Consider the following 23,364-nt stretch of genomic DNA (forward strand, 5'->3'; position numbering starts at 1 on the left):
CGAATTTCGGCAAACTCTGGGAGACAGTGGAGGACAAAGGAGCCTGGCGTGCTGCAGTCCACGGGGACTGACTTAGTTCCTAAACAACAGTAACAGCATATTAACAACAACAGCAGCAGCACGAGGTCACAGAGAGCCATGACCGAGCGATTGAACAACAGTAGCACCTGAACTGTGACACTGTCCTGTCTCTTCCCCAAAGGGGCAGGTGCAGTGCCTCCACGAACTCATCACCTGTCAAGTGTTTCATCCTTTACCCATTACGCCTTCTTCCATCCAGATCCTCCAGGCTTAGTTCAAAATACGAACCCCATGAGGAGCTTCCCCAAATGGCTCTCAGTTTCACATGGGTTTTCACCGAATTATTTAACCTGCCCAGCTCCTGGAACACTGGCCATGCCTGTTTCCCACTATACCTCGCAGGGTGCTGAGAGCCGAGCACACCCGACACAGCTGCTCGACGGTAATCAAGGTCAACTAACGCACAACACAGACAAAGCTTCACCGTGTCTCTAAGACCTCACGCCAGGCTCTCTGAAACCTGCACTCTGGACACCCGCAGACCAGCAGAGTCACTCCGCACTGGCATGCCCAAGGTAGCAGAGCTATAATCTCACATGTTTGAACACTCTAACAGCTCAACCTCGTGATACTTATGATGGCCTGAAATCCTGTCTACTGGAGATCCACCAAAATAGTGTCCACATCGAATTTAGAGTATATTCTCATCAATTCAGATGTTTTCTCATGAAACTTGGTCTACTACTTAAGGCATAACTTCACAAATAAAATGAACAACAAAAACAGGACTATTTCCTTCTCTAAATAGTCTTGATTTGTTTAAGCACTTTCTTCCAAATTTAAGCCATGCCATTAGACCCTGATACTGGGAAACGTTGAAGGCAGAAGGAGAAGGGAACGACAGGATGAGATGGTTGGATGGCATCACCGACTCAATGGACATGAGTATGAGTAAACTCCAGGACTTGGTGATGGACAGGGAGGCCTGGCGTGCTGCAGTCCGTGGGGTCGCAAAGAGTTGGACATGACTGAGCGACTGAACTGAACTATCTTTTAGGAATTTCCTTACAGACTGGGAAATATAGCTCTAGAAGCCAGGGCTAATTTCAATAACTGTTTGAATTCTTGAGAGTAGATATAACAATAAGAGAAATGTATGTTAATTCAGTTCTGCATTACAGAAGCCAGAGCATGTGGCTCATCAGAATAATGATGACTATCTGCATTGCTTTGTCTCCTAACAGCAGAGAGCTGTGGACTGGGTAATTTGAAACTCATTATATTATCACATTTAGCCTCTGCAGCCTTGGATGCCAAGGGTAGAAGTGAGCTATTTGACCAAGCAGCTATTTTGAGTAAATCCAAAAGATAAAAACACAAGTAAGAAAAACACTTCACTGAATAGTATTTCTCCTCCTAAAACTATTTAGTCCTGAGCTGAAACTGTACAAGCTAAGGAAAAGTGAAGTTTTTTAGCTTTTGGTCAATTGTATGCAAACATGATATATGAGGAAAATCTTCTAAGCTGCCTTGCATATCATAGTAATGATAGTAACAGCAAATATAAATAAGTGATCACATCTATTTCAAACCAATCTTAAAATATCAGGCAGACAAAAATAAATTTGGTATGAGAGTTCTGTATATCTACTGAGTTCAAGAAATGTTTATATTGGTTTTGTCTCTCTATGAAGTTCAAAAATGCGTACATTTGTGTGTATACAAATTTATATATATATATATATAAATTGATGTTTGGTTTGGATGAATGTAGAAATGAAGAGGTCCTATTAGATACATATGTTAGCTTTGAATATTATAAATTATATAACTATAGTTGGGGAGTCGCTGAATATGAGATGATATGAAGAACGTTCAAAAGCTCACATATTTTATTTCACCAAAAATTGCTTTGTGCTGCCTGCCCTGCACATAACTGCCATTAAATCTGAACATCACATTGACTTGAATTTATTTAGATAATGATGAAAAATAACAGTCTTTGACTTTTAGTGTTCTACCTTTGATCAAATGAAGAGAGTAATTTTAAGGTGCAAAGATGGCATAATTTTAAGTGCCATAATGACTTAGTGTTTCCTAAATGAGGTGCCCCAGGGATCTTTTGAAGGGTTTGTCCCAATTACTGATGTCCACCCAATGGCAACAGTAGTTTAAATAAATTCTAGTGAGAGTTCCTTTCCATTATACTACTTTCACCAAGTAAATGTATGTGTTATCTCTACGTAGCACTTGAAGATCATAATTTGAACAAAAATGATTTATTCCCATGCAACTTAACGTTGGTTCATCACACATGCTTCTAATCCCCCAAATCCCTTTGGAATTAAAGAAGGAAATTAATTTTAAAGGAAACTCTCAGAATTAAAGGAAGTTCCCTGCCAGTAATGGCAGAGTGGCTATTAGTAGGTAATAACTATTAACTTTGGACACCACATGAAAAATAACTCCTTGAAGGCAATGGAGAGTGAACAAGGGCAGGAGGGCCCTAGAGTGGAGCTGGCATTTGGATGCAGGGAGTGGCTTCTCTTTAAAAAAGAAAAAGACAGAAAATAATCTCTTGACTCCAGTCAAATACCACAGAAAAGATGCTGCTTTGCCCCAACCCAGGCCCGCAAAGAGAGTGGGGAGCTAGGCTTTCCCCTCAACAGCTCTGAGGACAGGTCCAGCCTGAGGGGGCAGGGCCTTCTGTTGCTGGGCAGAACTGACGCCCACTCTCTGCAGGGGAGAGAGGACAAGGGGAGCCTGGACCCCCACCAATGGGCAGGAGCAGTCCTCCTGACACTTGCTGGGGCTGCGTTATAGGAGGCTCAGTGGAGGCTCAGACTCCTACCACCCCAAGGCCAGCCTACCCCATGGTGTCAGGGGACACTGGTACAGAGCTTGAGGTCCTGTATCTACCCAGCAGCAGCCAGAACCCAGGCCCCCCTCTGTCAACGGAAGCTGAGGGGAAGCCTCAGTTCAGTTCAGTTCAGTCGCTCAGTCATGTCCGGCTCCTCGCGACCCCATGGACTGAAGCATGCCAGGTCTCCCTGTCCATCACCAACTCCTGGAGTCTACTCAGACTCATGTCCATTGAGTTGGTGATGCCATCCAACCATCTCATCCTCTGTTGTCCCCTTCTCCTCCTGCCTTCAATCTTTCCCAACATCAGAGGGGAAGCCTACCTGGCAGTAAGGAGGCTCTGCTGTACCTTTCCCTGCAGAGCAGTGATTTTAAGTCTAGCTAAAACAGAAGGTTTCAGTAAATCTAGAGTGTCATAATATAATACACAAAATGTCCAGGTTCCAATAAAAACACATGTGTCCTAATCAAAACCAGGAAGATCAAACTGGATTTTTAGGAAAATCAATAGATGTCAAGGAAGATATGACAGAGAAGTTAGAATTACCTGACAAAGAATTTTTTAAGCAGCCACCATAAAATGCCGCAATGATCAATTACAGACATGCTTGAAACAAATAAAAAAAATTAGAAAGTCTCAGCAAAGAAATAAAAGAGAGAAACAAAACCGAAACATAAGTTTTAGTATTTGTGTTGGTCTGCTTGGGCTACCGTAACAAAGTACTATAGACTTAATCAAAATTTATTTTTTCACAGTTCTGGAGGCAGTCCAAGATGAAGGTGTTAGCAGATTCTGGTGAGGACTCTTATCCTGATTTACAGAGGGCTGCCTTCTCCTGGTGTACTCACATGGCCTCTCCTTGTTGCATGCATGTGGAGACAGAGAGATCTCTCTCTTCCTTTGCTTATAAAGGCACTAATCCTATCAGATGAGGGTTGTGCCTTTATGACCTCCATTAACTTTAGTTACAAAGGCTCTACGATCAAATGCAGTAACATTGAGGATTAGGGTTTCAAAATATGAATTTGGGAAGCATAATTCAGTTCATAACATTCTACCACTGGCCCCCCACAAAATTCACGCCCTTCTCACATCCAAAATATATTCATTCCATCCTGCTGCTGCTGCTGCTAAGTCACTTCAGTCGTGTCCGACTCTGTGCGATCCCATAGACGGCAGCCCACCAGGCTCCCCTGTCCCTGGGATTCTCCAGGCAAGAACACTGGAGTGGGTTGCCATTTCCTTCTCCAGTATATGAAAGGGAAAAGGGAAAGTGAAGTCGCTCAATCGTGTCCGACTCTTAGTGACCCCATGGACTGCAGCCTACTAGACTCCTCTGTTCATGGGATTTTCCAGGCAAGAGTACTGGAGTGGGTTACCAGTGTCTTCTCCGATTACATCCTAGTAAGCCCCAAAGTCGTAAATCTTTCCAAGCATCAACTCTAATGTCTGAATTCCAAAGTCTCATCTAAACATCATCTAAATCAGATATGGGTGAGATTCAATTCATCCTGAGGCAAAATTTGTCTCCAGCTGTGAACTTGTGACACAAGTTATTTTGTTCTAAAATATAATGGTGGGATGGGTATAGGATAGACATTCCCCTTTCAAAAGGAAAAGAAGGGCTGATAAGTCCCAAGCAAGTCCAAAACTTAGCAAGGCAAGTTCCACTAGACCTTAAAGCTCGAACATAATCCTCTCCGGTCCAGTGTTCCAGGGAGCAGCCTCACACCCACTGCCTTGCAGGGAGCAGCACTCAGGCCTCTGCCGATGGCAGAGGAGAGGTCGTCTCACTCCCTGGCCTGTGCACGCTGCACCTGGGCCAGGACTGGCAGCTTTGAATCACTTTGGGGCTCATTCTTCCTGCTTCTGTTGAGATGGCTTATAACACAATCAGTTCAGTTCAGTTTAGTCGCTCAGTCATGTCCGACTCTTTGCGACCCCATGAATCACAGCACGCCAGGCCTCCCTGTCCATCACCAACTCCCGGAGTTCACTCAAATTCATGTCAGTCGAGTCGGTGATGCCATCCAGCCATCTCATTCTCTGTCGTCCCCGTCTCCTCCCACCCCCAATCCATCCTAGCATCAGACTCTTTTCCAGTGAGTCAACTCGTCGCATGAGGTGGCCAAAGTATTGGAGTTTCAGCTTTAGCATCAGTCCTTCCAATGAACACCCAGGATTGATCTCCTTTAGAATGGACTGGTTGGATCTCCTTGCAGTCCAAGGGACTCTCAAGAGTCTTCTCCAGCACCACAGTAACCTTTTTTTTTTTTTTTGGTGTTCTGTCATGAACAAACTTCCTCATTTTTGCAATATGAGTATAAGAATTTCCCAGATCTTTAAGTTCTGGAATTTGCTTTCATTTTTTTGTTTTGGCTTAACAATCCCTTCTTTAATTCATCTGTTGCCTCTCAAGAGGAACCAAACAGCTCCTCCAGCACTTTAGAAATTTCCTCAACTAAATACCCAATTTCATTACTCACAAGGTTTACCTTCTGCAAAACACTAGAATACAAATTAGTCAAGTGCTTTGACAATTCATAACAAGGAGAATCTTTCCACCATTTTCCAAAAACCTATTTCACATTTCTTTCTGAGACCTCACCAGAAAACCTTTAACATCCAAGTTTCAAGCAGCATTCTATTCACGATTATTTGGGCATTCTCTAAGAAGATGAAAATTTTCTCTCTAGCACTTCTCTTTTCTTTCTGAGCCCTAACCAGTATCTTCAATACCCTCATTTCAGCCAACAACAGTCCCTTCATAGCAACCTCAGCTTTTTAAAACATTCAATACAAAACTCTCCAGCCTCTATCCCTTACCCAGTTCTAAAGCCACATTCACATTTTCAGGCATTTGCCAGAGTAGCACCTACTTCTCATAACCAAAATCTGTATTAGTCAGGGTTCTGCAGAGAAAGAGAAACAATAGGATATGTGTGTGTATATATCATCTCTCTCTATATATATATATACATACATATATATGACTTATTATAAGATATACACATTTATGTATATGATTTATTATAAGGTGTTGCCTCATGAAGTAATAGTAGCTTGAAGTCCCAAGATCTGCAGTCAGCAAACTGAAGACCCAGAAGAGCTGATGGTGCAGTTCCAGTTTGAGAACTGTTAGGCTGGAGACCCACGAAGAGCTGTTTCAGTTTGCATCCAAAGGCAGGAAAAGACCAACATTCCTGCTCAGGGCAGTTAGGTAGGAAAGGTTTCTTACCCATGGGAAAGTCAGCCCTTCTGTTCTATTTCAGGTCTTCAACTGATTGAACAAGGTCCACCCACATTAGGGAAGAGAATCTGCTTTATTCAGTCAACCAATCTAAATGTTAATCTTATTAAAAAATATCCGCACATGCACACCCAGAATAATGTTTGACAAGTGTCTAGGCATCCTGTGGCCCAGTCAGGTTGACACATAAAATTAAGGAAAATAATAACTAATAACCATAATAAGAAGCTCACTAAATGGGTTCATCAGCAAGATGGACGGAACAAAAGGAAGTATCAGTAAAATTAAATATACAGCAATAAAAGTTAAGTTTATCTGAAACATAGAGTGCTGGGTTGCACCCCTCAGGCCTCAGGGGCCTGTACTCAACCACCCTCTAGGCAGAAGAGACCGTCAGTGACAGAGGTGTCAGTGGTTGAAAGGGTGGGGGAGCTTTCCTCCTGGGGCAGCACCCCACCGCGTGGGGTGGATGGCCGGCAGGACATGGTAGCCACCTTTGCTCAGGGGGAAGGGGAGATTGCCAGTTACAGGGGGAAGTGGTACCAACTGGCTCATCAGTTACCAGGGAGACCACCAGAGGGGCCCAGTCCTCACCAACCCTTTGATAAGAGGAGAGGCGAGTTCTGACCTAGAGCTAGGACAGTCATTAGCTGGGGCCTGGGACAAGTACCTAAGTCAGTGGCTGGAGTAGGTGCAGGTGCATATCCACTGGTCAAGCAGGGGATATACAGAGGACAAGAGGACAGCCATCTTGAGGAGCCTGACCATACACAGATGCCATAGAAAAAACGCAGCAAGCCTCAGACCTGCGGGACTACAACAAAAGAGTTAACACCCACGCCACTGCAATGAGGAAAGAAGAGGAGCAAGAGGATGGGGCAGAAGCAGCTTTCAAAGTAATGACTGCTCAGCCTTCCTAAATGCGACCGAAACCTACAGACTCAAGGAGAGCAAGTCTCCAGTCAGATAAACCCAAAGAAGTCCGCATCATAGTCACACTTCTCTGAAGACAAAAAAAAGAAGCTTGAAAGCAACAAAGAGAAAAGATATATCACCTATAGGGAAAATATGATTTGAATTACAGCAGATTTCTCATCAAAAACCATGGAGGCAAGAATAAAGTAGCACATTTTTCAAATGCCACAGAACTGTCAGAACAGAATCTTATATTCATTAAAAATGTTCTTCAGGTATGAAGAGAGAAATCAAGATATTTTCAGATGAAGAAAAACTGAGAGAATTTATTGCCAGAAGTCTATCCTAAAAGAATGGCTAAAGGAAGTTTGCTAAGCAGTTATAAAGGAGCCTGTAGCCCTCCAGGCTCCTCTATCCATGGGGATTCTCCAGGCAAAAATACTGGAGTGGGTTGCCATGCCCGCCTCCAGGGGATCTTCCCAACCCAGGGATAGAACTCAGGTCTCCCACATCACAGGCGGATTCTTAACCATCTGAGCCACCAGGGAAGCCCAGTTTTAATATAACATTTATTTCAAAATGTTTTATTTTTATGATAAAATAAATTTTAGTTATAAAAGAAGAAATCTTGGGACACTGGGAGTACAATAAAAGAACACTGTAAGTAAAAATAGAGAAAAAAATACCCTTTTTCCCTTGAGACTTCAAAATTGAAATTAAACACCGCAATACTCTCTGACGTGATTCTAGGTGAATACAGACAAAGTGTTTAAGACAACTATGTTTTCACTATCGTAGGATAAAGGAACATAGCTTCATATGAACTGGTAAAATAAGAACAACAGTAAACTGTAATAAGTCATGTATGTATAAAGTAATATCTACAGCAATATCTAAAAAGATGTATAAGAAGACACAAACAAAACACTATAAAGTAAAAAAGCGGAATCAGAGTAAATGTTCAGCTAACCCACATGGAGCAGGAAAAGGAAAACAGAGAAACAGAAAGCACAGAGAGCAGAAAACCAGAAAATCAAACAAAGTGGCAGACAAGCCTTCCAGAAAGTATAAATTATGAGAATACACCAATTAAGAGATAAAGACTGGCAAAGCGAATGTAAAAATATGACCCAAACATACACCAACTACAAGAAAGTCACTTAAACATGATGATTAAGCAAATGGAAATATATATATATATATATATATATCATTCAAATACAATCAAAAGAAAGCAGGAGTGGCCATACAGATTTCAGGTAAAGTAGACTTTAAAACAAAGAAAACCACCACAGACAGAGAGGAATATCATGCAATCATAAACGGTTGATTCGCCCAGAAGAGACTATAATCCTGAATGTGTGTGCACCGAAGAACAAGTGAGAAATACACGGAACAAACAGTCCTGAACTGAAAGTAGGAATAGCTAATTGCACAATTAGTCGGAAACTTCAACATGTCTTACTCAACAACTGATGTACACAGAAAATCAGCAAACAGTACAGAACTCACAACAGCGTAGTCAATAGGATCTAATAAAAACCTGTAGAGTATTCCACCAAGTAACTGCAAAATATACATGATTTTCAAGTGTTCAAAGAACAAATACCAAGATGAATCCTCTGGGTCATGAAATAAACCCCCATAAATGCAAGAAAGGTGAAATCATATAGAAGGTGTCCTCTGATTATAATGGTATTAAACTAGAAATCAATAACAGAAAGATAACGGGAAAATCCCAAACTGTTTAAGAATTAAATAGCCACATATAAATAATCAAATGTTCATATGGAACATCTGAGAAGATGTGACTGAACATAGCAATGACTACCATGCAATAAGGAGTTCTGAGGTGGGTAAAGAAAACTGGGTCATTAAGGGCCCTTGGAGGAGGTGACCTGGAATCTGAAAAGTGAAAACAAGGAAGAATCGCCTGGTGCAGGTCTAGGGGTAAGGAACTGTTTTCCCAGGAGCATATCCTAGAGGGCAAAAGCCTTCACTTGCATTCTCTCAGTTACAGGCAGGGAAATCAGTCTGAGAGGACAAGGCTGTGTGCCCTACTGACTCTCCAGCTTTCCCAAGCAGGCTGAAGCTCATGTGAGTTTATTTACATATAGTATCTAAATGCTTCTGAATGAATGTGGAAATAACCCCAAAGTATATCCACAGTTCTTACTTGTGAAAATAACTTACAGCTGCCAAATTTCAGAGGGCAGGCATGGGCATCCATTGGGAAGTCTTCAAGTTGCATTGGGCACTCTGCAGAGATGGTCAAGCTGAAAAACAAGAGATGGGGACCGTTCAATGACTCATCAACTCTGTTTATTGGACACCATGTTCCAGAAAGGCATATTAGGTACCCCACTCATTATTTTAATTAATGTCTTTTATGAAACTGTCTAAACTGTTGTATCAAATTACATAGGATTGCATTGTAGGTGAATATCATTTAGAAATAAGGTTTAAATCAAATCTACTCAGGAGTTCTGTGGCTTGATGTGTCTGTACATACATTACCACTTGTAAAGCAATTTGAGATGCCTTTAAAAATAATTTATTCTTTTATTCTCCCATCACTTACCAAGAGTAATCTAAAAAACTTCCCTTGACCAGGCTGAAAACATATTTTTTTCTGAAATAATTTATAAGCTCAAAAATATAAATGTGGAATAAATGCACAGTCCATATTTTGACCCCTGAATATTCACTGGAAAGACTGATGCTGAAGCTGAAGCTGCAATACTTTGGTCACCTGATGAGAAGAGTCAACTCATTGGAAAAGACCCTGATGCTGGGAAAGATTGAAGGTGGGAGGAGAAGGGGATGACAGAGGATGAGATGGTTGGATGGCATCATCGACTCAATGGACATGAGTTTGAGCAAACTTCAGGAAATAGTGACAGACAGCGAAGTCTAGCGTGCTGCAGTCCATGGGGCTGCAAAGAGTCGGACCCACTGAGTGACTGAATAACAGCAACAAGCTTTAACCAGAAGCTGGCTATAATTTTCAGGTACTGGGCTGCTACCATGAAACTTCAAATTAAGTGAAACAGCAACTTTCTTACTGTTTTTAACCCATGTCTGGTCTTCCAGATAATAACACCATCCACTACCACTGTCACTAATGACTGAGACAGCCCTGGTCATAAAAGCTGCTGGTCTGTGCCGGGCACCGTGTGAAGTGCTTCACCTGCATTAACCCATCTGATTAGAACAGCATGACTTACTGCTCTAATCATCCCAGCGTCAAGGTAAGAAGGTCAGACACAGATATTAAGGGACCTGGACAAGAATGCACAGACCCTAACCACAAGTCCTCCCACAGGCCTGTGACCTGAGGCTGTCTGCATTTGCAGAGTTGTCCCTGTGGTGCTTTATTTCTCTATAGAGCTACTAATTAGGTAGTAAGTCTAAATTTCTTTAGGAGTTAAATCTTCTGGTTCTCAATGCTTAATTCTATTATTTAAAATGAAAAATAATTACATAAAATGAAATCAAACTGCACAATTTTCAACTTTAAAATGTATGTTACAATTCTATTTTGTTATATTAAGTCTGGATCTTGCCTATGTGCCTGGGATGAGAATCAAAATATACAATCATTTTTGTCTTTACTGCTTCCTTCTTTCAAGATAGATTAACCTTTTGCTCTTTAATTTGGCACATTATTCACACTTGACAATTCAATGATGGAGCGGTCAATGCATGTATTCTCTGAATGGAGCTAAAACATGTGTCAGTGGAAGGAAGGTGTGCGTCCATCACAGAAAGGAAATTTTCTGGTGGTCTGGGGGGACCACTCTCCCCAAAATGGGGTCAGATCTAAGGGATGTGAGTGTGTGTGGATGAGAATATACTGTAAAAGTTTCACATTCAGGCAGGCAGATGATAACTATATGCCACCTATGTTCACAGAAGAATATGGAAAATGCAGAAAAATTATAAGAAGGAAAGTTACAAGTACGTATCATTTCACTTATAATTTCATCTTGTACATTTTGTCCAGATTTTTTCCACAGGTACATACATTCTCGTTTCATTCTTCTCGGTTTATAAAATTCAGTCCTTTGGTTACCCAACATTAGAGTAGAGGTATTTCCCCAATCATTAAAATCTCTACAGAGCCATGACTCTGAAAGCTGCAATATTTAACTGCAGCGTGCAGAAGTGTGAGAATGTGTGGGATATGGACATATCTGTATATGTGTGGACATCTTCAAGCATAAACTAAACAAAATGGATTATTATTAGCGACTACGAAATAAATAAGGTAAAGGAATATTTACTTAGTGGAACTAAGAAAACAGCACTTAAATACCACAGCCTGTGAGGAGGACATTCAGCCAACATAAAAGAAAACAGCGTTTACTCTACTCGGTTGTTAGTAAACGTAAGCCATTTGTTAAAAGCGATAGTGGGACGGAAATCTTAAGTGAGTCAAATATGTTCCAGAGAATAAAATCACAATGACCCAGTAAATCTAGAATTTTCTTGAGAAACAAATTCATAGTAAGGAAACAACAAGTATATACAAAGATACAGTGCCATGTACAAAGCTATAAATGTGAAAATAAGTGCACGAAGAAATGGTGATAAGGAAGCACAGAGGATGCTGATGACTAGGAAAGTCTTTCTCACGTGCAGCCTCCGCTCCAACAGCTGATGGCCTTGGTGTAAGGGAGATGCTGGGCTCAGCCCGAGGGAACGCTGCAGGGCGGTGAGCGGGGAGCTTCAGGAGGAACCGACTGTGCGAGCCCTGCTGCAGGGCACACAGACCCCAACCAGCAGACCCAGTGCTGCAGACGGCAAGTCGCCCCCACCCAGGTCAACAAGTACTGGCTGCACTCCCACACCAGAGTAATATAGAGACGATCCTTCCGTGGCAGAATCTCCTCTCAAGATACTAGCACGTCTGTCAGCTCACACAACTGGGCTTCTGTCCCTTGGAAAACGTCCCTTGTCCCACTGGGTCTGGAGGCTGCCTTGAAGCCAGATGTATTTGCCGGGTCCTTGACAATTGTAACGCCTCTGCGCCTTGCTTGGAGCTGGTTCTCTGCTTCAGTATCCATGGGCACGGGAGGAACCTGCATTCCTGCTCTTTGCCCTTATTTGTCAGAGAAGACCCCCGCAGGGAGACTTGGCCTCTCACCTTTGTCACTCTGCCCACTCCCGACTTTTTCTCCATTTCTTCACATACTCCTTTTTCTTGGCTAACACTGTGTGTCTCTAAGACAGGTGAGGAGCCAACCCTTCTGTAACTGTGGTCTTAGCATCTCATGTCTTGCTTGATTCTGGCTGTTTGGCCCTGAGATCTAGGCCAAGACTACTGCACTGACATTTTACAATGGCAAGGAATGTATACCAACGAGTCTGCTTTTGGCATACAGCAGGAGAGAGGGTGGGCAGAGACAGGTAGAAAGAATTTAACTGGATCTAAAAAGAATACTCTTTTGAAGAGAAAACATAAAATACAGTAAAACATTTTAAAAAAGTAAAAACATAAAAAAGATTCTACGATTACCATCTGAATAAATGCTATCATTAGAGCCTCACAGATTGTTTCCCCAATTTAACAGACTTCCTTAGAATTAGAATTCCAAACATCAAAAAAATATACTTCATCTATGGTAGCATCTCTCCTCTAAGGAATCAATTTATTATTCAGATAAATTTCCCAATAGCAAATGTTTCAACCTTCAACCTTAGTAAGAGAACGTTTAAAATTATGATGCCTTTAAACACTTTTTTAAAAGGCTTTTATAGTTCAAACGATGTCTCTAGATAAGAGAGACCCTTCCATTCACGGGATCCTTAAAATGTAGTGTCCCTTAATATATAATCAACCTCCTTCACACAAAATTGAGATCAAAGCATTCCATGGAATATGGACTGTCATAGCAAAGGAGCTAGCCAGGGCACCTCATAGAGACACTTTTCTCAAAAGGTTAATGAATGTGTTTATGGAAAAACTTCAGTGAATTACTGGTAGATCCAAGGATATAGTTTTCTTCCCCAAAGGTTATATTTCTGTGTTACTTCCAACTTCAAAAGATATTCAAGCATTAACTTATTAGAACGTAAGGTCCATTTTTAATGTCTTAATTTTAGGGCTGGGAAAAGGGCATTTTGTGACTTAAGCTGTTTGCTTCAACTTGAATGTAAACTCCCTAGAGAGATCTTTGTTTGCGCAGGGGCAGCCCACAGTGCAGCATGCTTTAAGATGTTAAAACAGCCAAATTCTAGGGTAGCTTTGCCATTAAGGAACTGTGAGACCTTTGTAAACTGCTTAACCTCTCTGATCCAGCCTATCCAAATGGAAAAGAAAATAGTAACAGCTACTTTATTCTCTGGGAAAAAAAGAAAACAGGTGTGAAAAGAGATTTCTACCCAATATGCTCTTCAGAGCCAAGCTTTCTTCATTTACATGAAAATACTGCATAGATACAATAGGTGTCGCAGCAGGCAGAATAATGGTCCTGCAAAGATGTCCATGTCCTGATCCCCCAAACCTCATGACTTGTAAATATGTTACCTTAAATAGCAGAAGGGCTTTGAGGATGTGATTAGGTAAAGGCCTCTGGGAGATGGGAGATTATCTTGGATTATCCAGATGGGCCAGCAGAATCACACAGGCGGGAGTGTCAGAGTCAGAAGCCATGCGACGGGAGATTGGTTCAAGATAGCAGAGGAGCAGGGTGCGTGCTCACCTCCTCCCGTGAGAGCACTGAAATCACCAGTAACCACTAAACACTCATCGACAGGAGGATGCTAGAACCCACAGAAAGAGATACCCCACGTCCAAAGACAAAGCCGCAACAAGATAGTAGGAGGTGTGCAACCATAACAAAATCCAATTCCAGAACCACCAGGTGGACGGCCCACAGACTGGAGAACAGTTATACCACAGAGATTCTCTCACTGTTGTGAAGGTACTGAGCCCCAGCTCAGACTCCCAGCCTGGGGATCTGACAAAAGGATTAGGAATCCCCAGGGAATCTGACTTTAAAGGCCAGCCGGATTTGATTGCAGATTTCCACAAGGCTGGAGGAAACAGACTGCACTCTTGGAGGACACACACAAAGTCTTGTGCGTACCAGGACCCAAGGGATAGGAGCAGTGACCCCACAGGAGATGGAACCAAACCTGCGTGCTAGTGCTGGAGCATCCCCTGTGGAGGCACGGCTGGCAGAGCCCCCTGAGGGGACAAGGGCACTGGACAGCAGCAGCAGCTCCAGATGTACCTGCAGGCATGAGCCCTCATGGAGCTTGTTGCCATCGCCCCTACAATAACGCCTGTTGAGTCCAGGGCTGGGTTGCCTCAGATCAAACAGCTAACATGGAAGGAGTTCAAACCCATCCATCAGCAAACAACTAAATTAAAATTTTACTAAGCGAAGTCCTGCCCTCCAGAACTAGAACCAGTGCTATCCATGGCCAGCCTCTCCCATTAGAAGCTTCATTCACCAGAGGGCAGATAGCAGAAGCAAGGCCAAATTACTAGAACCTCCAGAATGAAAACCACAATCACAGAAAGTTAATCAAAATGACAAGGCAGAGGATTATGTCCCAGATGAAGGAAGAAGAGAACACTTCAACAAAATGAACTAAATGAAGTGGAGGTAGGCTTTCTTTCAGAAAAAGAATTCAGAATAAGAATAGTGCAAATAATCCAGGATGTCAAAAAAGAATGGAGGCAATGGAGACAAAGATTGAAAAGATGCAAGAAATGTTTACCCAAGACCTGGACGAACTAAAGAATAAACAAACAGATGAAAAATACAATATAATACCTGAAATGAAAAACGCACAAGAAGGAATCAACAGCAGAATAACTGAGGCAGAAGAATGGCTAGGTGACCTGGAGGACAGAATGATGGGACTCACTGCCACAGAAGGGAATAAACAAAAGAGAATGAAAGTAAATGAAGACGGCCCAACAGGCCTCTGGAACAGCATTAAGCGAACCGACATTTGCATTACAGGGGTCCCAGAAGGAGAAGGCGAAAAGGACCTGATAAATTATTTGATGAGATTAATGGCTGAAACCTTGTTTACATGGAAAAGGAAACAGCCAGCCAGGTCCAGGAAGTGCAGAGTCCCAGGCAGGATAAACCCAGGGCGGGCATGCTGAGACGCACAGTAACCAAACTGACAAAAATCAAAGACAAAGATAAAAATATAAAAAAACTGCAGAGGAAGGAATACTCCCAAACTCGTTCTACGAGGCCACCATCACCCTGACACCACAAACAAAGACGCCTAAGAAATGACAGGCCAAGGTCACTGATGAACACAGATGCAAAAATCGTCAACAAAATACTAGCCATCCAAATCTAACAATACAGTAAAAGAACATAAAGGGAACATACCTCAACACAAAAAGGCCATACAAACCTACAGCTAACATCATACTCACTGGGGAAAAGCTGAAAGCGTTTCCTCAAGGTTAGGAACAAGACAAGGAAGTCCACTCTTGCCACTTTATTCAACATAGATTTGGAAGGCCTAGCTACGGGAATCAGAGAAGAAAAAGAAGTAAAGGGAATCCAAATTGGAAAAAAATTTAAACTGTCATTGTTTGCAGATGACATGATACTATACAAGCTTCCCAGGTGGCACCAGTGGTAAAGAACCCACCTGCCAATGCAGAAAACATAATGAGACACGGGTTCAATCCCTGCATCGGGAGGAGGAAACGGCAACCCACTCCAGTGTTCTCACCTAGAGAATGCTATGGACAGAGGAGCCTGGCAGGCTACAGTCTGTGGGGTCTCAAAGAGTCGGACACGACGGAGCAACACAGCACACATGAAACGATACACAGAAGAGCCTAAGATGCTCTGAGAAAACAACCAGGACTCATCAATGAACATGGTGAACTGCAAGTTACAAAATCAACACACAGAAATCTGTTGCCTTTCTATACACTAACAAGAAAAGACCAGAAAGAGAAATTCAAGAAACAATTACATTTACCATCACATACGAAAGAATAAAATAGTAGGAATAAACCTACCTAGGGGGACAAAAGACCTGTACTCTGAAAACTATAAGAAACTGAAGAAGACTCAAGCAGATGGGAGGATATACTGTGTACTTGGAAGAGAAGAATCAATATTGTCAAAACGACTATACTACCTAAGCAATCTACATATTCAATGCAATCCTTATCAAATTACCAATGGCAATTTTTTAACAGAATTAGAAAAAAAAAATTGTATGGAGAGACAATAGACCCTGGGTATCCAAAGCAATCCTGAAAAAGTAAAACAGAAGTGGCAGAATCAGAATGGCTCTCTGACTTTAGGTTATACTACAGAGAGACAGTCATCCAAACAGTATAGTACTGACACAGAAACAGAAATATAGATCAAGGAACAGGGTAGAAAGCCCAGAAATAAAGCCATGCATCTATGGTCAATTAATCTCTGACAAAGGAGGCAAGACTACACAATGTTGGAATGACTGTCTCTACATCAAATGGTGCTGTGAAAACTGGACAGCTATATGTAAAAAACAAAATCATATCCTTCTCTAACGCCACATACAAAAGTAAGCTCAAAATGTTTAAAGACCAAAAAGACCTAAATGTGAAACCAGACACTCTAAAACTCCTAGAGGAAAACATAGGAAGAATACTCTCTGACATAAATCACAGCAATATCTTTTTAAATGTCTCCCATAATAACAGAAACAAAAACAAACATAATGGGACCTACTTAACCTCAAAAACTTATGCACAACAAAGAAAACAACAACCAAAACAAAAAGATAACCACAGACTGGTTAAAAAAATCGTAGATAATGTGACTGACAAGGGATTAGTCTCCAAAATCTACAAACAGCTCATGAAGCAAGCCAATCCAAAAATGGTCAGAAGATCTAAAAAGATCTTTCTCCAAAGAAGCCATACAGATGGCCAAGAGGCACATGAAAAAGTGTTCAACATCACTAATAATTAGAGAAATGCAAATCAAAACTACAATGAGATATCACCTCACAACAGTTCAAAAGGGCTATCATCAAAAAATCCACAACCAATAAATGCTGGAGAGGGTGTGGAGAGAAGGGAACCCTCCTACATTGTTAGTGGGAGTGGAAGCTGGTACAGACACTATGGAGAATATGGAGGTTCTTTAAAAAATAAAAATAGAGCTATCATATGACCCTGCAGTCTCACTCTTGGGCATATATCCAGAGGAAAAAAACTGGTCTGAAAGGATCATGCACCACAATATTTATTGCAGCATTGTTTACAACAGCCAAGACATGAAAGGAACCTAAATGTCCATCAACAGAGGAATGGATAAAGAAGATGTGGTATATATATACAATGTAATATTACTTAATGTTACTCAGCCATCAAAAAAGAATGAAATAATGTCATTTGCAGCAACATGGATGGACGCAGAGATTGCATACTCGGTGAAATAAGACAAAAAAGAAACATCATATGACATCCTTTTTATGTGGAATCTAAAACGACATGATAGAAATTTATTTATTTATAAAAGAGACTCACAGATTTAGAGAACGAACTTATGGTTGCCAGGGGGAAAAGGTTGGGGGGAAGGGGAATTTGGGGTGTTTGGATGCGCAGGTACACTCTGCTGCATTTAAAATGCATAATAAACAAGGACCTACTTACTGTACAGCAGAGGGTACTCTGTTCAATGTTATGTGGCATCCTGGATGCGAGAGGAATTTGGGGGAGAATGGACACATTTATATGGATGGCTGAATTCCTCTGCGTCCATTTGAAACTGTAACAACATTGTTAATCCGTTACACCCCAATACAAAATAAAAAGTTTTTGTTTTTTAAAGAATAAACGTAGCAGAAGGGAAAGTCAGAGCAATTCAAATCATGAAGACAACATCATCATTGCTGGTTCAGAGATAAAGGGAAACATGATGAGGAGTGTAAGTGACCTGAAGGAGCTGAGAGAGGAATCCAGCTGACAGCCAGGACACATCCTCAGCACTGCGACCACGAGAAACTGAATTCTGCCAGCACCCCTACACTGCTGATCCTGATCGCCATGCCCACTGTCTTGCTGTTTACACTGTTCGCTGAAGGCAGGTAGACAGTGCGCCATCTAAGAGGCTGGAGGAGCCGTAGGAACTGCAGAGGCATTTATTCTCGCCTGGCTGGTGCAGCAGCCACAGCAGTAGACACGCTGTAGTCTCTCCTCTCGTGGCTGGCCCCACGCACACGGCACGTTGCAGCAGTAAGGCCGCTGCTTTCTAGGTGGAGCTCACGCCTGCCGACAGCACGAAGTAGCTTGTGAGCAAGCCTCGTGACGAGCATGCGTGGTGCTATAAATGATCTCAGCTGTTACCCAGTCATCATTTACAAACGTGGGGTGAGAGAGCCACGTTTTCTCTCTCCCACAAACCCAAGTGAGCCTGGGAACAGATTCTTCCCCATGGTCTCTGGCTAACAGGCCAGATCATCAAACATCTTGCTTCCAGCTCTGAGAGACCCAGAACAAAGGAACTAGATTTCTGACCTACAGAACCATGAGATAGTAAATTTGTGCTGCTCTAGGCCACTAAGCATGTGGTCAGTTGTTATTATATTATAGCAAAAGAAAAGTATTGCACCAGATAACCAATCCAAACTTTCCTTCTACTCCAAGACCCATCAGAATCCAGGCCTACTTGACTAAGCCCAGATAGTTTCCTTCTGCTCACAAACACTGGCTTTTGATTTCTGCCAGGTCAGGCTCAGCTCTGTACACAGAACTTTTATTTTTTGAAGTAGAAAAAAACCCCAGTAGATGATGACTGTATAGTATGAACACAGCGTGTTGTGTGTGCAGATCTGTGCTGTCCGGATCCCTCTCAAGTGGGATGCCCCACTGCAGGGGTACAACGTCCTCAAAGCCATACTCTTCCCAAGGAAGTTTGTGTCTGTGACTAAGCAGGGGAGTGGACATTTGGGCTCAACACAGGCCACTCTGCATGGCCTTCACGATGCTGGCTGACACCCTATCAGGCCCACGTTGCAGTCTGACTTCTTCTTGTGCCCAAACCTGCTCCTCACTTTCTTCATAGGTTAATTCCTAATAAAAGACTCAAAACTTGCTCCCCTCCAAAAGAAATGATATGGTGACAAAAGCAGAAGTTAATGGGATTGCCGTCACGAACCCTCGGGATGCAGGTGGTTTCTTGAAGCAGAAGAGGCAAGGAAAGGCTTCTCCCCTAGAGAATCCAGAAGGAATACAGTCTTGCTGCCTGCAACTTGATTTCAGCCTCATGAGACCTTTTTAAGCCTCTTTTTGGACTTTTGATCCAAAGAACTGTAAGATAAATTGTGTGTTAGCCAATAAATGTGTGATAATTTGTTACAGCATCAATAGGAAAATAATACAAAATCTGCTACCTGGAAGTGGGATGCTACTGTAACAAATACCTAAAAACTGTGGAAATAATTTGGAACTGGACAATAGGGAGAGGCTGGAAGAATTCTGAGCTTCATCACAGAGAACACCTGGACTACACTGAACAGACTAGTGCTTGGAATGTGAATGTTGATGATTCTGTAATGAGAACTTGTAGTGAGAAGCAAGGAAGTTAAAACCTACATTAATAAACACACTGTTTCCTAGCAATATGGACATTAAAGGCCCTAATAATGAGGGCTCAGAAGGAAATTAGGAAACTGGAAATCGGAGGACAGGAGATTCTTGCTGTACAGTGACAGAAGGTTTATGTGGAAAGCAGAACTTATAAAAGATTATAGTAAGCTAACAATGCCCCTCAAAGATACCAGGTCCTAATTCCGGGAGTTGCAGACATTACCTGACGTGGGAAAAGGGTCTTTGCAGATGTGATTAAGTTAAGGGTCCTGAGATGGGGAGACTGACAAGATGGGCACTAAATGCATGATAAAGACACTTAAGAGGGAAAGGCAAAGGAGGCGGCACAGACAGAAGTGGGGTGCGATGAAAGCACGGCCGTTGGAAGACGCTGTGCTGCTGGCTCTGAAGATGCACGAAGGTGTCCTGAGCCAAGGAATGCAGGTATGCCGCTCTGGAGACTGGAAAAGGCAAGTAAACAGACTCTGGTCTAGAGTATCCAGAGCCCTGCCAAAACCATGATTATGCCCCAGTGACACAGATTTCAGACTCATGGTCTCCAGAAATGTAACAGAATAAATGTGTGCTGTTTTAAGTCATCAAGTTTGTGGTAAAATTTTTTACAGTAAAACTTTTATAACAGGAAACTGATATAATAATGAAATCAGACCCTTAGATGAGAAGAATGCAAGCAAAGTGTTATTGCTTATAGCAAAATGTGAGAAGAAACAGATTAAGGTAAGAACTGCCAATGAAAAAGGGACCAGGACTTGATCTGGGAAAATTCTGTTTATCCAGGTTGCAAAAGATGGTATAATGAGGCGATTCATTGTGCGGAAAACAGATGCTTAAGAGGAAGCCAAGGGTGTGGCTGGACAACCTTCTGGTACTGCTTCTGACTCTGAGGAAATAAGGTGTGTGATTCATGGATTGTCTCAGCCATGTTAGCAAAAGCCAGGAATAAGGAAGGAATTATTCATGAAAGATTTATGGAGGAGGTCAAGTGGTGTAAATTCTTCAGACATATGCAGGAGACCTACATGATTCTTAAAAAATTTTACCAGCAGAAACACTGTCAGTTTAGACTGAAAAGGACAGACAGAAGCCAAAATGAAAGAAGGCTGTCAGAACCCCAACATTCTACATGCAGGAAATAGGTAGGAAAAAAACTACTCAACTGGAAACATGTCCTATCCTTCATGAAAAAGAAAGGATGACTCCACAGATACAGCTTTAGTCACAGGAGATCAGTCCCAGGCCTTGAAATGTACTGCTGTCTGCCTAACTGGATTTAGAAATATGGGTGGAACCCTGCTTCCTTTTGTCCTATTAGTTTCTTTGCTTTCAAATGGCAATATCTTTAACTGTTATCCTGTGCTTGTCCCACCTTTGTATTGTGTGGATAATAACTTGTGGGCTGAAGCTGAAGGTCCAATACTTTGTCCACCTGAGGCAGTAAAGCCAACTCATTGGAAAAGACCCTGATGCTGGGAAAGGTTGAAAGCAGGAGAAGGGGGTGACAGAGGATGAGATGGTTAGATATTAGATAGCATCATTGACTCAGTGGACATGAATCTGAGCAAACTCTGGGAGATAACGAAGGACAGGGGACCCTGGTGTGCTGCAGTCCATGGGGTCACAAAGAATCAGACGTGACTTAGCAACTGAGGACAATGAACAACAACAAATTTGTTTCTTGAGCTCCACAAATTCACAGATAAGAACTGTGCCTCAGGGAAGATCAAATTGCTGATTTAGATGATTCGGATTTGGAACTTTGGAGCTGATATGATTTAGTTGAGATTATGGATTTTAATTTGATTCTGTAACAATTTAAGAATCTGGGGGATACTGGAATGAGATTAATATTTTTTTCATGTGTGACAGACATGAATTTGGGGGGCCGAACATAGACTGTGGTAGGCAAAACAATGATTTTTGCCAAAGATGTTCATGTCCTAATCCTTCCTCTTCCTACTTAAAAAACCTACCATGGCAAAAGGGGCTTTTCAGATGAGATTAAATTAAGGATTTGGGGATGGGGAGATTACCCTGATTATCTGGGTGGGCCCAATGTAGGCACAAAGGCTACTTATAAGGATACAGGAGTGTCTGAGTTGGAGGGGGAGATGTGGTGCTGGAAGCAGTGATGGTGGAAGGAGTGATGCAGGACCATGAATCAAGGGATGCAGGCAGCCTCCGGAGCTTGGGGAAGGTCAGGAAATAACTTTCCACTAGAGAACCTGGGAGAGACACAAACCTCCCAATGTGAGACATGTTTCAGACTTCTGGTCTCCAGAACAGTGAGATAATAAATTTGTACAGTTTTAAGCCACTAAGTTTGTGGTAATTTGTTACAATAGCAATAGGAAACTAACAGATTAGTTTCAATAAAATAAAATAATGACTACTGATCCAATAACCAGATGTCAAATAATTTTCACAAAGTTGAAAAAGAAATTTCATTTCATCAACTTATAAATAGCTCACAAAATGTTCGATTTAGTTCAGTTCAGTTCAGTTCAGACGCTCTCACGTCCAACTCTTTGTGACCCCATGGACTGCAACACGCCAGGCTTCCCCGTCCATCACCAACTCCCAGAGATTGCTCAAATTCATGTCCATTAAGTCAGTGATATCATCCAACCATCTCATCCTCTCTTGACCCCTTCTCCTCCTACCATCAATCCTTCCCAGCATCAGGGTCTTTTCCAATAAGTCACATCCGATGGCCAAAGTATTGGAGCTTCAGCTTCAGCATCAGTCCTTCCAATGAGTATTCAGGACTGATTTCCTTTAGGATTGACTGGTTTGATCTCCTTGTTGTTCATGGGACTCTCAAGAGTCTTCTCCAACACCACAGTTCAAAAGCATCAACTGTTCGTCAGTCAGCTTTCTCTATGGCCCAACTCTCACATCCATGCATGACTACTGGAAAAGCCATAGCTTTGACTAGACGGACCTTTGCTGGCAAAGTAATGTCTCTGCTTTTTAATATGCTGTCTAGGTTGCTCAAAATTTTTCTTCCAAGAAGCAAGCATCTTTTAATTTCATGGCTGTAGTCATCATCTGCAGTGATTTTAGAGCAGAAGAAAATAAAGTCTCTCACTGTTTCCCCATCTGTTTGTCCTGAAGTGATGAGACTGGATGCCGTGATCTTAGTTTTTTGAATGTTGAGCTTTAAGCCAGCTTTTTCACTCTCTTCTTTCACTTTCATCAAGAGGCTCTTTAGTTCCTCTTTGCTTTCTGCCATAAGGGTGGTGTCATCTGCCTATCTGAGGTTATTGATATTTCTCCTGGCAATCTTGATTCCAGCTTGTGCTTCATCCAGCCCAGAATTTCACATAATATACTCTGCATAAAAGTTAAATAAGGAGAGTGACAATATACAGCCTTGACGTACTCCTTTCCCAGTTTGGAACCAGTCCATTCTCCACATCAAGTTCTAACTGTTGCTTCTTGACCTGCATACAGATTTCTCTGGAGGCAAGTAAGGTGGTCTGGTATTCCCATACTTCTATGAATTTTCCACAGTTTGTTGTGATCCACACCGTCAAAGGCTTTAGCATAGTCAAAGAAGCAGAAGTAAATGTTTTTCTGGAATTCTCTTGCTTTTTCTATGATCCAAGAGATGTTGACAATTTGATCTCTGGTTCCTCTGCCTTTTCTAAATCCAGCTTGAATATCCACAAGTTCTTGGTTCATGTTCTTTTGAAGCGTAGCTTGGAGAAT

At 42.0% G+C, this 23,364-nt stretch overlaps 1 protein-coding gene across 1 annotated transcript in view; it reads right to left on the reverse strand.

Moving 5' to 3' along the window:
- Positions 1-23,364, reverse strand: part of GABRA5 (gamma-aminobutyric acid type A receptor subunit alpha5) — an 87,792-nt gene that overhangs the window by 18,069 nt on the left and 46,359 nt on the right. The window contains exon 5 of the mRNA XM_055417528.2: positions 9,243-9,325. Coding sequence (XP_055273503.2) covers positions 9,243-9,325 — 83 coding nt within the window. The remainder of the gene's footprint in view (positions 1-9,242; positions 9,326-23,364) is intronic.

The sequence above is a fragment of the Moschus berezovskii genome, chromosome 21 (assembly GCF_049115385.1).
Source record: "Moschus berezovskii isolate FMDL1 chromosome 21, NW_MosBer_1.0, whole genome shotgun sequence".
Classification (NCBI taxonomy): domain Eukaryota; kingdom Metazoa; phylum Chordata; class Mammalia; order Artiodactyla; family Moschidae; genus Moschus; species Moschus berezovskii.